The 12,871-nt window shown below is 36.6% G+C and overlaps 1 protein-coding gene across 5 annotated transcripts in view; it reads left to right on the top strand.

The window, feature by feature from the left end:
• The window catches only part of SCAF8 (SR-related CTD associated factor 8), a 145,650-nt gene that overhangs the window by 33,526 nt on the left and 99,253 nt on the right, over positions 1-12,871 (top strand). For all 5 annotated transcript variants that reach the window (XM_036249324.1, XM_036249322.1, XM_036249323.1 and 2 more), the window contains 2 exons: positions 1,226-1,309; positions 5,223-5,267. In XM_036249324.1, coding sequence (XP_036105217.1) covers positions 1,226-1,309; positions 5,223-5,267 — 129 coding nt within the window. The remainder of the gene's footprint in view (positions 1-1,225; positions 1,310-5,222; positions 5,268-12,871) is intronic.

Consider the following 12,871-nt stretch of genomic DNA (forward strand, 5'->3'; position numbering starts at 1 on the left):
TCTGTCTGTACAAAAAATGGAAAAATGTCCTCGGATGAGGATAAAAAAAAATGGAAATTGAAAAAAATGGGGTATGTGTGTGTTTAAAGGGGGGGCATTGTTGCTAAACATTTTATCTTGATTTCTAAAAAGTTTTATTGAGATATAATTCACGTATCATATAATTAACCAATTTCACGTGTGTGATTCAATGGTTTTTACTATGGTTGTGCAACCATCACCACATTCAATTTTAGAATGTTTTTATTACCCCTAAAAGAAATGCAGTACTCATTCCTTATTTCTCCCCAGCTCCCCCTTGTAGACATCATCAATAGATATGTCTTTTCTGGACATTTCATATAAATGTAATCCTATAAAATTTTTTTAATATGGCTTTTTTTTTTTTTTTTTTTTAACTGAGCATAGTATTTTTAAGGTTCATCTATTTTATGGTATGTATTAGCACTTAATTTTTTTCATGGCTGATATTTCACTGATTGGTAATAATACATTTTGTTTATTCAGTCTTCATGAGTTGATGGACATTTGGGTGTTTTTCACTTTTTAAATAATGTAAAGAATTTTGCAGTGATCATTTGTGTACATATATTTTCAACTCTCTTGGGTATATATACTTGAGAGTGGAATTGGTGGGCCATGTTATGTATTATATGTTTCATTTTTTAAGAAACTGCCAACTGTTTTCCAAAGCTGCTGTACCATTTTGCATTCTCACTAGCAACGTATAAGGGTTCCAGTTTCTCCACATTCTTACTAACACTTATATTTTTTACTTTTTTGATTATAAGCAAGTGTGATGTCATGCCTCATTGTGGTTTTGATTTGCATTTTCCAGTTGGCTAATAATGTTAAACTTGATTTATAAAAGACAGTACTTTGATTTCATTGAGAATAAAATTGGAAATGTTTGGTAATTTCATATAATTGCTTAGAAACAATTAGTTTTGCTGAATTTAAAATTTATTGGTTGCCCTGGCTGGTGTGGCTCAGTTGGTTGGAGCATTGTTCTGTACACCAAACAATTGTGGATCCAGTTCCCAGTCAGGGCACCAAACCTGGGTTGCAGGTTTGCTCTCCCCAGTCAGGGAAGGTGACCCATTGATGTTTAGCTCTCACATCGGTGTTTCTCTCTCTCTCTTTCCTCCCCTGCCCCTTCCCCTTTCTAAAATAAATAAGCATTTCCTTGGGTGAGGATTAAATTTTTTTTTTTTTTTTTTATCAGCTGTATTCCCTGAATGACTACAAACCACCAATTTCTAAAGCGAAAATGACCCAAATTACTAAGGCAGCCATCAAAGCTATTAAGGTGAGTAATACATTTTATTCTTGTTTTTGAAAAGAAAATACTCCACTAATATTTTAGAGCTGGGATAATTTTTACAGATTATATATGTTCTTCCTCTTTACAGAGTAAAATATATTCATGGGGAAAAACACAAAAATGAAAATCTATCACTGTAAACTCTCCCACCTAGAGATAAACACATAACATTTTGATAAATGTTCTTCCATAAACTTTGAAGCAATCATTTTTCCTTACTTTTCTTAGGCAGGTAAGATTTTAGATGTAGATCTAAAATTGTGGAGAGTAATGTGTTTGAACTGTTACTTGGCACACTGACTTTACAGAATCTGGAAATCTTAAATTTATTAGTAAGTTTTCCTATTAGTAAAAGTTTTCTAAAATTTTTAATTGTTTTTTTTTCTTATTGATTGTATTATAGATTTGAAAATGGGCCATTATGGAAAATAATTGAGCCTCATTGTACATAGGACATTTGAACTGTGGGAAGAGGCCACAGACATTTAGCCATTGCTCTGCTACAGTGATTTTGAACATGTTGACTCATGGATACTTCTGAAAATCTCAGGAAGAGGTTGGACCCTCTCTAGAGAAGTATACATATACACAGACTTTCTTGGCTTTAAGGACCTTTTGAAACTTAGCCATAGTCATCTCTCCAAGAGGTTCTTGTCCCCAAAGTTGAGACTCCCTCTAGTAGGGCTGTTAAAATTGAGAATGAGTGCTTAGTTTTAATTATGTAGGTATTAACCTATGGATATTTGGTGATATGTTTACCTACTCTGAATAAGAACATCAGCCATAACCTGAAGCACCAATTATTTTCATAAATTGTCTTTGAGTAACAGCATTATCTATTAGATTAAACAGTTTCTATTTACAGAGAATTGCCATTAGGAGAAAATTTATATACTTAGATGATTTTGCAGTATTCTAATGGCCAAATCTTAGTTTTCAGACTAAACTCTATAGATAATATACAGCATTATATGTAGTTAATATCTTGCAGCATTGTAGTTCATATCCCTGTATTTATATGCAGAAAATCAATGGAGAGAGAAGGACAGTCAGCAGTGAACACATTTAAACCAGATAATTCTTCAAAGAAGTGATTTTTCAGAGTGTCTTTTGTGCTTAGTATAGAAATTTTAATCTCTTCTTCTTGCTTTATCTGGAGTATTCTACATTGTGATCTGTTTTTTATGATCATGATCCTAAGAGTGTGCAAACATGCATATTATCATTTTTTTAAGATTTTTTTTTTTGGTTTTAGACAGAGAGGAAGGGAGAGGGAGAGAGAGATGGAAGTATTGATGAGAGAGAACATCGATTGGCTGCCTCCTGCATAACCCCCACTGGGGACCCAGCCCATAACCTGGGCATGTGCCCTGACCTGGAATCCAACTGGCGACCTCCTGGTGCATGGATCAATCCTCAACCACTGAGCCACACCAGCCGGGCTATAATTTTTATTCTGTGAAAATTAGTAGTTGGTGAACTTTACATAACTGTTTTGTTGATCAGAATACTTTTTAATTATAAAACTCTGTAAGGCATAGGTATTAACATTATTTCTGTTTTTTAGATGTTGGAAAGTCTAAGACAAATTAAGTAATTTGTAATAATTAGAATAAATACAGCTAGATTTCTCTCAATCAAGAATCTAAATATTATGATACACTGTATTATTTTGTTTTATTCTTACTGTGTTAAATTTTGAAAAATATTTGAACAGATGTAAAATATTATTTCTACACACATGTACTTGTTTTGGGCTGGATCATTTGAGTTTCATATTTAATTTATAATAGTACTTAATCTCTAACTACTTAAATTTGACTCTCCTAAGAACAAAGACATTTCCTAAGTAATCACAATGTACTTGATCCTGTGCAAGAAATTTCACTTTGCTGTACTTTTATCTAATATACAGTCCACACTTATATTTACAAGTTGTCTCAACACTAACTAGTAGCTGTCTCCTGCACCCTCGCTTTTTCAGGATTTAGCCAAGATCACACATTACGGTGATTTGTCATCACTTGGCCTTTTTATTTTTCCTTGACAGTGAAATTTTTAAGAGTTCACACAGTTTTGCAATATTGCATTATTTTAAAATTTGAACTGTTTTTAAATCAGATTTAAATAATATTGTTTCATATCGAGGTAATTTTTTTTTTTTAATCAGTGGTTCTCAACCTTCCTAATGCCGCGACCCGTTAATACAGACCCGCATGTTGTGGTGACCCCCAACCATAACATTATTTTCGTTGCTACTTCATAACTGTAATTTTGCTACTGTTATCTCTTAGACGACCACTGTGAAAGGGACCACTGTGAAAGGGTCATTAGACTTCCAAAGGGGTCGCGACCCACAGGTTGAGAACTGCTGGTTTAGAGGATGATTATTTTCATGGGTGCTTGGTAACAATGAATATAGTCAACAAAACCTCAAGCAGTTTTATTCTGAATTACATATAATACATAAAGTAACTAGATGCAAGAAGCACTCGCTGTTAAGATGTTTTCTAGAAGAATTATTATTTAATATCACTTTGTAATTATTTAATATTTTGTATATTGATTTTAAATGTTTAGGTACCTATAAAGGACCTAATAACTTTTAAGTAGTTGTTTTAGCTTTTCAGTTTAACTTAAACTGTTGCATGAAACTGTTCTAGTAAGGAAACTTTAGCCAAGCTTAAATTTATTGATGTTGATTTGCTGAATATGAGTAATGAGGTATTCCTTTTTTTTTGAGTTTATACTTACTGAATTTTGTATGCAATTCACTTGAATGTTCTTGCCTCTTCAGCCTAAGGGGATGTGCCTTAAAGAGCATCATTTGTGCCATCAGAAGTATGAGTAGAAGCACAATTCAAGTTCTTTAAACAGAAATATGCTAATTATAAAATTGCCATTGAGGTGTTAGAATTAGTACCTCATTATTAGAATAAGCACAAATTCTCGTATTTTTTGTTTCATCTATAACTTTTGTTATTTTTATATTTTCAGGTTTATTCATAGTGTTGGTTATAGAAATTAAACCTAAGCTTTCTCATAATTGATAGTAACCAATTACTAATTTTTTTTTATCCTCACCCGAGGACATTTTTCCATTTTTTGTTCAGATAGAGCTGGAGGGAGAGAGAGGAAGAGAGAGAGAGAGAGAGAAACATCGATGTGAAGGGACACATCGAGTGGCTGCCACCCACACAACCAACCAGGGCCGGGGACAAACTGCAACCGAGGTACGTGCCCTTAGCAGGAACCGAACCCGGGTCTCTCTGTACCGCAGGTTGACGCTCCAACCGCTGAGCCAAACCGGCCAGGGCCCAATTACTAATTTTTAATCTCTGTTCTCATGTTACTTGTGCTGATCCATTAGAACCTTGTGCATCTCTATATCTAATTTTATGTGCTTGGAGTTCCATTTTCCAGAAGAAGCAGAGGAGATAATGAAGTTGAAAATAACTCCCTTGCATACATTTATTAATGCTATTTGTTGACAGTTATTTGGTTTTCCTAGTATTACCTCAATTTAGCTGGGAAAAAAAATGATGCTATGAAAATATGAATATATATATGCCAGTGTGCTTATTACAGCTATTTTGCTGTCATCATAACTATTTGTGAAAATATGTTTTCATAAAAACTGACAATTCTTGTGTATCTGTGTTAACGTAACACATTTGGAATATACGTACTAACCATATACCTACTTCAGGAATCCCTTTTCTAAGTAGATATCATAGGTAGTTGCGAAGGTGAGTTGCCTGAATAGTTGTCTCAAAATTCATGATTAATTTTCATTGTCTTGATAGATTTTTGAAACTATATTAAATCTTATGTTTAGCAAGAAAATCTTAATCTGAGCAGATTTTAAAATCATGCTTTTTATTTTTTTATTTTTTAGTTCTATAAACATGTGGTACAGAGTGTTGAGAAATTCATTCAGAAAGTAAGTATATAATTTTCCATATATATGCTAAATGTATTGTAATTATAGATTAATACCTTGTGCTCTTCTCATTTAAATCAAATACCCAAATTGAAATAGTTTTAATGGACTATTCAACAGTGATTGTAGTTACTTTATTTTCTAATTTAGAAATAAAAAGGAAGTGCTTTTTGGATAATTCTAAAAACGAGTTTTCAGGTAGATGTTTTCGTTAATTTGTATTGCCCTGGTAAGCATCTGTTCCTTGGGGGGGAAATCACATCAACATGATTGGTTTTTAATGAACTTATAAATTCATTGCTGTTTATAGCCTTTAAAGAAAGTCTCATTTGTCATTTCAAGCTGATGCTTAGAGAGCAGCTCTCCTTGTAGATGAGGTGTGGGCGGGGTTAGCGCCTGCCTGTCACTTCTTCTCTGCTGGTGCCTTTGTCTCTCCATCGGGACATTACACATCTCAGCATGTTGATATAGAAACTTGAAGTTTCGTTTTCCAGGGTAAGCAGAGGGGGATGAAGTTGAAAGCCTCTTTGTTGCACACATTTAAAATGTTTTTTTTGTAGCCCCGGTCGAGGTGATGAGATTATGCAGTTTTTGCCGCCGTCTTTGTCATCAGTGCACTATTGGTGTCACAGTTTGGGGCAGGAGTACAAAAAACTTATAACTTATAAATGATGCTATAGAAAATCTGTACTGTAATTGAATTTAGGTTTTCTTCTCTGCTCATCCCATGTTCCTGTGCCTAATTAGCTTCACACCAGTTTTGAGCATCAGAGGTATATGGCATTAGGTTTCAGCACGGTTGCAGTGACTTTCTTGAACACAAATAGTGAAAAGGGTGAATGGATCAGAGTGAGGTTACTGTCACTAAACTACTAGATAACCTTGAGTTAAATCAGTTAACCTTTATGTGATTCAGTATTTTTTCTTTCAAAGTTTTCTCAATACTTGAAGTATTAGTAAAACATATTTTGAGATGAATAACTAGTGAATTAAGATTAAACAAAGGTAAAAATAACGAGTATGTTGTGTGTCTTAGGCAAGCCAAAGTATAAAATAAAAATGTTGGTGGCTGGAAAACGTCATCATTCTGAAGCCTTTATTAGAAGTCTTTCTGAAGTGGTTCGAACGCCTGGAGCAGTGCTTGCTTCTCCTTAAGCGCGGATCACCATCCGCTCGTGTGGAGGGGTCTGAGCTTGCTGTCCGAACTTCTCCGAGATGATGCCTTTGCCTGTAGTTCCTAAACCTCAGTCGAGTAGTGTGGGTTTAAAGGATAAATATGAGTTTATGGATTGATGGTTTTTGACTGATTTGATATGGTGCAGGGGCTCTTTTAATTAGTTATTTCAGAATCTTAGGAAGACCTTGAGTGAGCACAATTATTTTTATTGTGAGGTAATTGTAGAGTCAATCCGAAGAAGTAAGTTAGTAGCTGAGGGAAACATTTTTTTTGAAGTGAAGAAAAGGGGTGGAATTTAATCTTTATATCTAGGACACTGCAATATATGAAATTCCACGTAGAAATAAGAAACCTATTGAGAGGAGAAGCTGTGTATAGTGTGTATAACTTGGAACTGTTCAAGTCTGATTTTGTTTTAAAAAGTGCTACAATAGCCTGGCCAGTGTGGCTCAGTGGATTGAGCATCCTCCCATGGCCTGAGAGGTCCCGGTTCGATTCCTGGTCAGGGCACATGCCTGGATTTCAGGCTTGATCCTCAGAAGTGGGTGTGCAGGAAGCAGCCGATCAGTGTTTCTCTCTCATATCAATGTTTCTTCTATCTCTAAAAAAAATCAATAAAAACATATTAAAATAATAAAATAAAATATATTCTTAAACAAAGTGTTACACTAACAGACCACATCCACATTTAGAAATAATTCTTAGAGAAATGGTAAGACAAACTTATACCAAGCAAAGTACACAGCAAACAACTTTATGCCGCAGCTGTACAATCTAAAAGTTAAAGGTCCCAGGAGGACCACCCTGAGTTGTAATATGCAGCCTTCAGAGGTAGTTTCTGGCACAATATTTTGATCTTCCTTGTCTTCTAAGGAGAAACCCTTTTCACTCAAGTATAATTATTATTAATGAAGCTTTGCACTCATTTTCACGGTTTGGTACAGCTTCAGTTTTGTCCACATTGCCACATTCTTCAGTCATCCCAAGTTTCCCAGTTTCACCTAGTTTGCCAGCAGCCTGAAAAACATTTCAAGTGGCCTCCAGAATAATTTTTGTATCCTTTGCAGTTAAGTGGGGGGTTTAACAATTTACTATGCCACAATAAACAAGGTATACAATCTGTTCAGTGGTTTTGCCACGTGTATAGTTGCTTATAGCCCATACAGCTTCCTTTTGTGTCTTAAAGTCTGCCTTACAGAGAACTCCATAGAGGAATGATATTCTCTAGTCATTGTCTGGATAAGAATTTAAATGCTTTGCCCCCTACCCCTGTTTAAATCAGCTATTCAACAATGGGTTAATGTAATGGTAAGTTAACTGGTAAATGTGTGTGTTAATCCTCACCGAGGATATTTTTCCATTGATTTTTGGATAGAATGGAAGGGAGGAAGGAAGAGTGAGAGAGAAACATCAATTGGTTGCCTCCCCATGACCCGACTGGGGCCAGGCATCGAACCTGCAACCCAGGTATGTGCCCTTGACTGGGAACCAAACCCACAACCCTTTGGTCCATGGGCCAATGCTCTAACCACTAAGCAAAACTCGTCAAGGCTGTAATGTGTATACTTTTAATCAAACTTTATGTTGAGGTAATTGTAGATTCAGTTGTAATTTACATGTCATTTAATCAATAGTGGCTTATAGTATAGAGAGATCCAATATACTCTTTACCCAATTTCTCCCAGTGGTAACATCATACAACTGTATTAAACTATCATAACTAGGATGTTGATACAGTCAACTAACCTTATTCACATTTTTACCAGTTTTGTATGCACTCATTTGTGCATGTCTGTATTTAGTTTTATGCAGTGTAGTCAGATGTATTGATTCATATAACCACTAGTATAGTCAGATAAAAAGCACAGGATCCGTTGCCTTCCCCTCTTTATATTGCCACACTCAACTCCTCCCAATCCCTGACACCTAGCAGTCACTAATCTGTTCTCTATTTCTATAATTTTGCCATTTCAAAATGTTATATAAATGTAGACTTTTGAAATTGGCTTGTTTTGCTCAGTGTAATTTCCTTGCAGTCCATCCAATTTGTGCATGTATATCAGTTTCTTCCTTTTCATTTCTCAGTAGTATTCCATGGTATAGATGTACCACAGTTTGTTTAATCACTCACCCATTGAAAGTAATCTGTGTTGTTTCCATTTTGGGGCTGTTGTGAGTAAAGCTGCCAGCAACATTCATGTACAAACTTTTACACGAATGTAACTTTTCATTTCTCTGGGATAAGAAGTGCATGCTTTGTTTTATAAGAAACTGCCAAACTTTTCTAGAATGGCTATAGTTTCCACATTCTTGCCATCATTTGGTGTTACCACTGTTTTTTTTATTTTAGCCATTCTGATAGATGGGTAGTGATATCAAATTGTGGTTTTAGCCCTGGCCTGTTTGGCTTGGCGATTAGAGCGTCGGCCCGTGGACCAGTGAATCATGAGTTCGATTTTTGTTAAGGGCATGTACCTTGGTTGCAGTTCGTCTCCAGCCTTGGTCAGGGGTGGTGCAGGAGGCAACCAGTTGATGTGTCTCTCTCACATCGATGTCTCTCTCTTTCTCTTCCTCCCTCCTTCCCACTCTATTTGAAGATAAATAGAAAAATATCCTCCAGTGAGAATTTTTTTAAAAATTATGGTTTTAATTTGCATTTTCCTGAAGGTTAATGATGTTGAACATATTTTCACGCGCTTAGTGCCATTTTCAGTGAAAATTCTTTTCATGTCTTTTGCCCATGATCTAATTGGATGGTTTGATTTTGTTGTTGGGATTTGAGAGTTCTTAATATATTCTACATGTAAGTCCTTTGCCACATATGTGGTTTGCAGATATTTTTTTCCTCAGCTTGCCTTTTTATCCTATTAACACAAGATCATTTGCAGAACAAAGGTTTTTACTTTTGACAGAGTTCCAGATTGTGTGTGTGTGTGTATATATATATATATATATATATATATATATATATATATATATATATATTCAATACCAGAGGAAACCTTTTATTCCTCCTTCCTATTCTTACTGGAAGTTGATTATTGAGGCCAGGGGGTACAGATAAAACACAAGTACAAGTGGAGCAGCAGCAGTTGGTGGGAACCTGAGGCTCACTCCACCCACATGTTTTCTACCCCATAGCCTTGAGACACTTGCACAGAAGCATTGTGGTGTTCTGTGGAGCCCAGGGTGTGAAAGCATGGAATCGGAGTCATGATTATCATAGGAAATACTGTTTTAGGAAAGTTCATTTGCCATGCACATTAAATATATTCAGATGAGAGATCTGCGAAGAATTTGAAGTATTATTTAATGAGAGTAAACTTGTAATTTTGGTATCATCCACCTCAGACCCTCTAGATTGTTTGGCTCTCTGTACTTTCCTTCACCCACCATAAACAAATATTTCGGAGAAGGAGAAGTGAAGCTGCAGTTTGATAATGTGTTATCTATAGTTCTGTGTTTGAGCCATGAAGGATATATAGGTAGAGTAATGAATGATGGTAATAAATGAAAAGATTAATAATATAAGATGATTTTCTGTAGACTAGAAACTGCTTGAAAGAGTACTTTGGTCTGGAGTATACAAAGATTTAGCCACTGGGGCACACACAGTTTAAATAGAGTACATTTCCAGATTCTCACTTTCCTTATGTCCCTTTTACTAAATTCCTCTGCCTGGGGATATTTTAGATCAATTCTTGTTCCACAGTTCCTTAAATTTGCATTTCAAATATATCTTGATCTTGTCATTGTTAATCATTAAGATAAAAGAAACTTTTGCCTGTTGTGTTTTATTTAACAAATCAGGCTGGCTGGTGTGGCTCAGTGGTTGAGCATTGACCCAGCACTAAGAGGTTGCCAGTTTGACTCCTGGTCAGGGCACATGCCCAGGTTGTGGGCCTGATCCCCCAGTAGGGGGCATGCGGGAGGCAGCCAGTCGAAGTTCTCTCTCATCAATGTTTCTTTCTGCCTCTCCCTTCCTCTCTCTCTCTCTAATATCAAAAAAATAAAGAAGTCAGGATGTTTTTATATTGTGTTTTGTTTTTAATTGTGAAACATGGACACAAACAGAAAAGTGCAGAAAACGTGTGTAGCAAATCTTTTTTTTTTTAATCCTCATCCGAGGATATTTTTCTATTTATCTTCAGATGGAGTGGAAGGGAGAGAGAGGGAGAGAGAAAGAAACATTGACATGAGAGGGACACATCGACTGGTTGCTTCCCGCACGGCTCTACCCCGTGGGACCAGGGCCGAGACGAACCGCAGCCGAGGTACATGCCCTTGACCAGAATCGAACCTATGCCTCATTGGTCGGAGGGCCAGTTCTCTACCGCTGAGCCAAATCAGCCAGGGCGAGTATAGCAAATCTTTTGTAATGGGAAGACCTGAGTAACCTACTTGAAGAAATAGAACTTTGACTAAAGCTCCCAAGTTCCCAATGCCTTTCCCTGATGCCTTTTAACCATGGCCTTGCTGGCTATTACAGAATTACTTTGTAAGTTTGATTTCTTAAAAAAAAGCAGTTTAACCTGTCTTTTATTTTTACATAAATGGAATCCTACAGTCTGTTCTTCTGTGTACTCAGTATCATATGGTTAGAGGAGTCATTTCTGCATATGTAGCAGTATTCATTTCTTTTCATTTTGTATATATATTCCATTATGTTATTAACAACTTATCCATTCTTTGACAGACATTGTATGTGTTTTCTAGTTTTTGGCATTATGAACAATACTGCTGGAACATTCTTATGTGTCCTGGTGCAGCTTGCATTTTTGTGGGGGTGGAATTGCTGGGCTGTAGTGTAGGGTATGCACATTTCTTCAACCTGACAAGGTAATGCAAATTAAATTTCCATATGGTTGTACTGATTCACACTCTCAATGCTAATGTGTGAGCTTATGTTGCTTCCATCTTTAACACCACTTGGTATTGGTAGGCTTAAATATTTTCAATTAATGAGTTTTAGTTAAAGGTTACTTTAAACATCCTAATATCAACTTCACTCAAGGAGTTAAAATTCCTACCAGCATTAAAACTTGTTTATCAAGATGTTTTTTAGATACTTAAGGACTCATCAAATAGAAAGAATTTCTATAGTTAAAGAGCAAAATATACTCTATTACCAAAACTAAAAAATTTTAGGTTGCTTTATATCTATTATTACCTTTCTTCAACTTCAGTATATCACATATAGTTTAACCTCAGCTATTTTACTAAACTGTATTAAAATTGCAATTGTTTATTTAGCCTTGTTTCATCAGAAACTGGGAGAATTTTTTTCACTTGCTTGTCATCCTTCTCCCACCTCTGTGCAGTGACAGACTCCGTGTCAGTGCTGAGTATGGTCACCTTTCATCTCTAGCCTCCTTTCTGGTGTGACCGAGGTTCTCTGAGTATGAAGACAGAGGAGCTAGTGGTTCCCCGTTACCCTCTTCCAGCGTAGGTGTTGTGGAAATAGAATTGCTAATGAGGAATTTCTGAGGTTCCACACTTTTTGGAAAATTTTGAATTATCAAGTCTTGGAAAATGACAGAAGTAGTGTTTTTCAAAAGAAAATACCACTTGATTTTTTCATTTAATTTGTAGTTTGTGTGTGTGTGTGTGTGTACACGCACGCTTGTCTGTGTTAATCCTGACCCAAGAATATTCAGAGAGAGTGGAAGGGAGGGGACAGGGGAGAGAAGGAGAGAGAGGGATATGATCAGTCAGGACAGTTGCCTCCTGCAGGAACCCCAACTGGGGCCAGGGATCTAACCTGCAACCCAGGTATGTGCCCTTGACTGGGAATCAAACCCCTGACCCTTCGATGTGTGGGCAGATGCTCTAACTGCTGAGCCACACAGGCCAGGGCTATTTTGTAGTTTTTTTTCATCCTCACCCGAGGACATTTTTCCATTTTTTGTTCAGATAGAGCGAGAGGGAGGGAGAGGGAGGGAGAGAGAGAGAGAGACAGACAGACAGACAGACAGACATTGACGTGAAAGGGACACATCAAGTGGCTGCCATCCGCACGACCCAGCCAGGGCCAGGGACAAACCACAACCGAGGTACATGCCCTTAGCGGGAACCAAACCCGGTCTCTCTGGACCGCAGGCCGACACTCTAACTACTGAGCCAAACCAGCCAGGGCAATCTGGGCATTTTTTTATTCATTTCTCATTGCATTCACTAGGACTTCCAATATGATGTTGAAGAGCAGGGGTGAGCGGGCATTCCATACCTTGTCATTCATGCTCAATCTTAGTGAAAGGGAGCATTCATACCTTGTTGTCATCCATACCTGATTACAGAGGGAAAATGTCTGGCTTTTCACTATTAAGTATGATGTTAGTTTTTTTTTTTTTTAATTGATTTTAGAGAGGAGAGGGAGGGAGGGAGGAGAGAGAGATGAGAGAGAGACATCAATCAGTTGTCTCCCCTA

This window comes from Molossus molossus, unplaced genomic scaffold (assembly GCF_014108415.1).
Source record: "Molossus molossus isolate mMolMol1 unplaced genomic scaffold, mMolMol1.p scaffold_m16_p_8, whole genome shotgun sequence".
Taxonomy (NCBI): domain Eukaryota; kingdom Metazoa; phylum Chordata; class Mammalia; order Chiroptera; family Molossidae; genus Molossus; species Molossus molossus.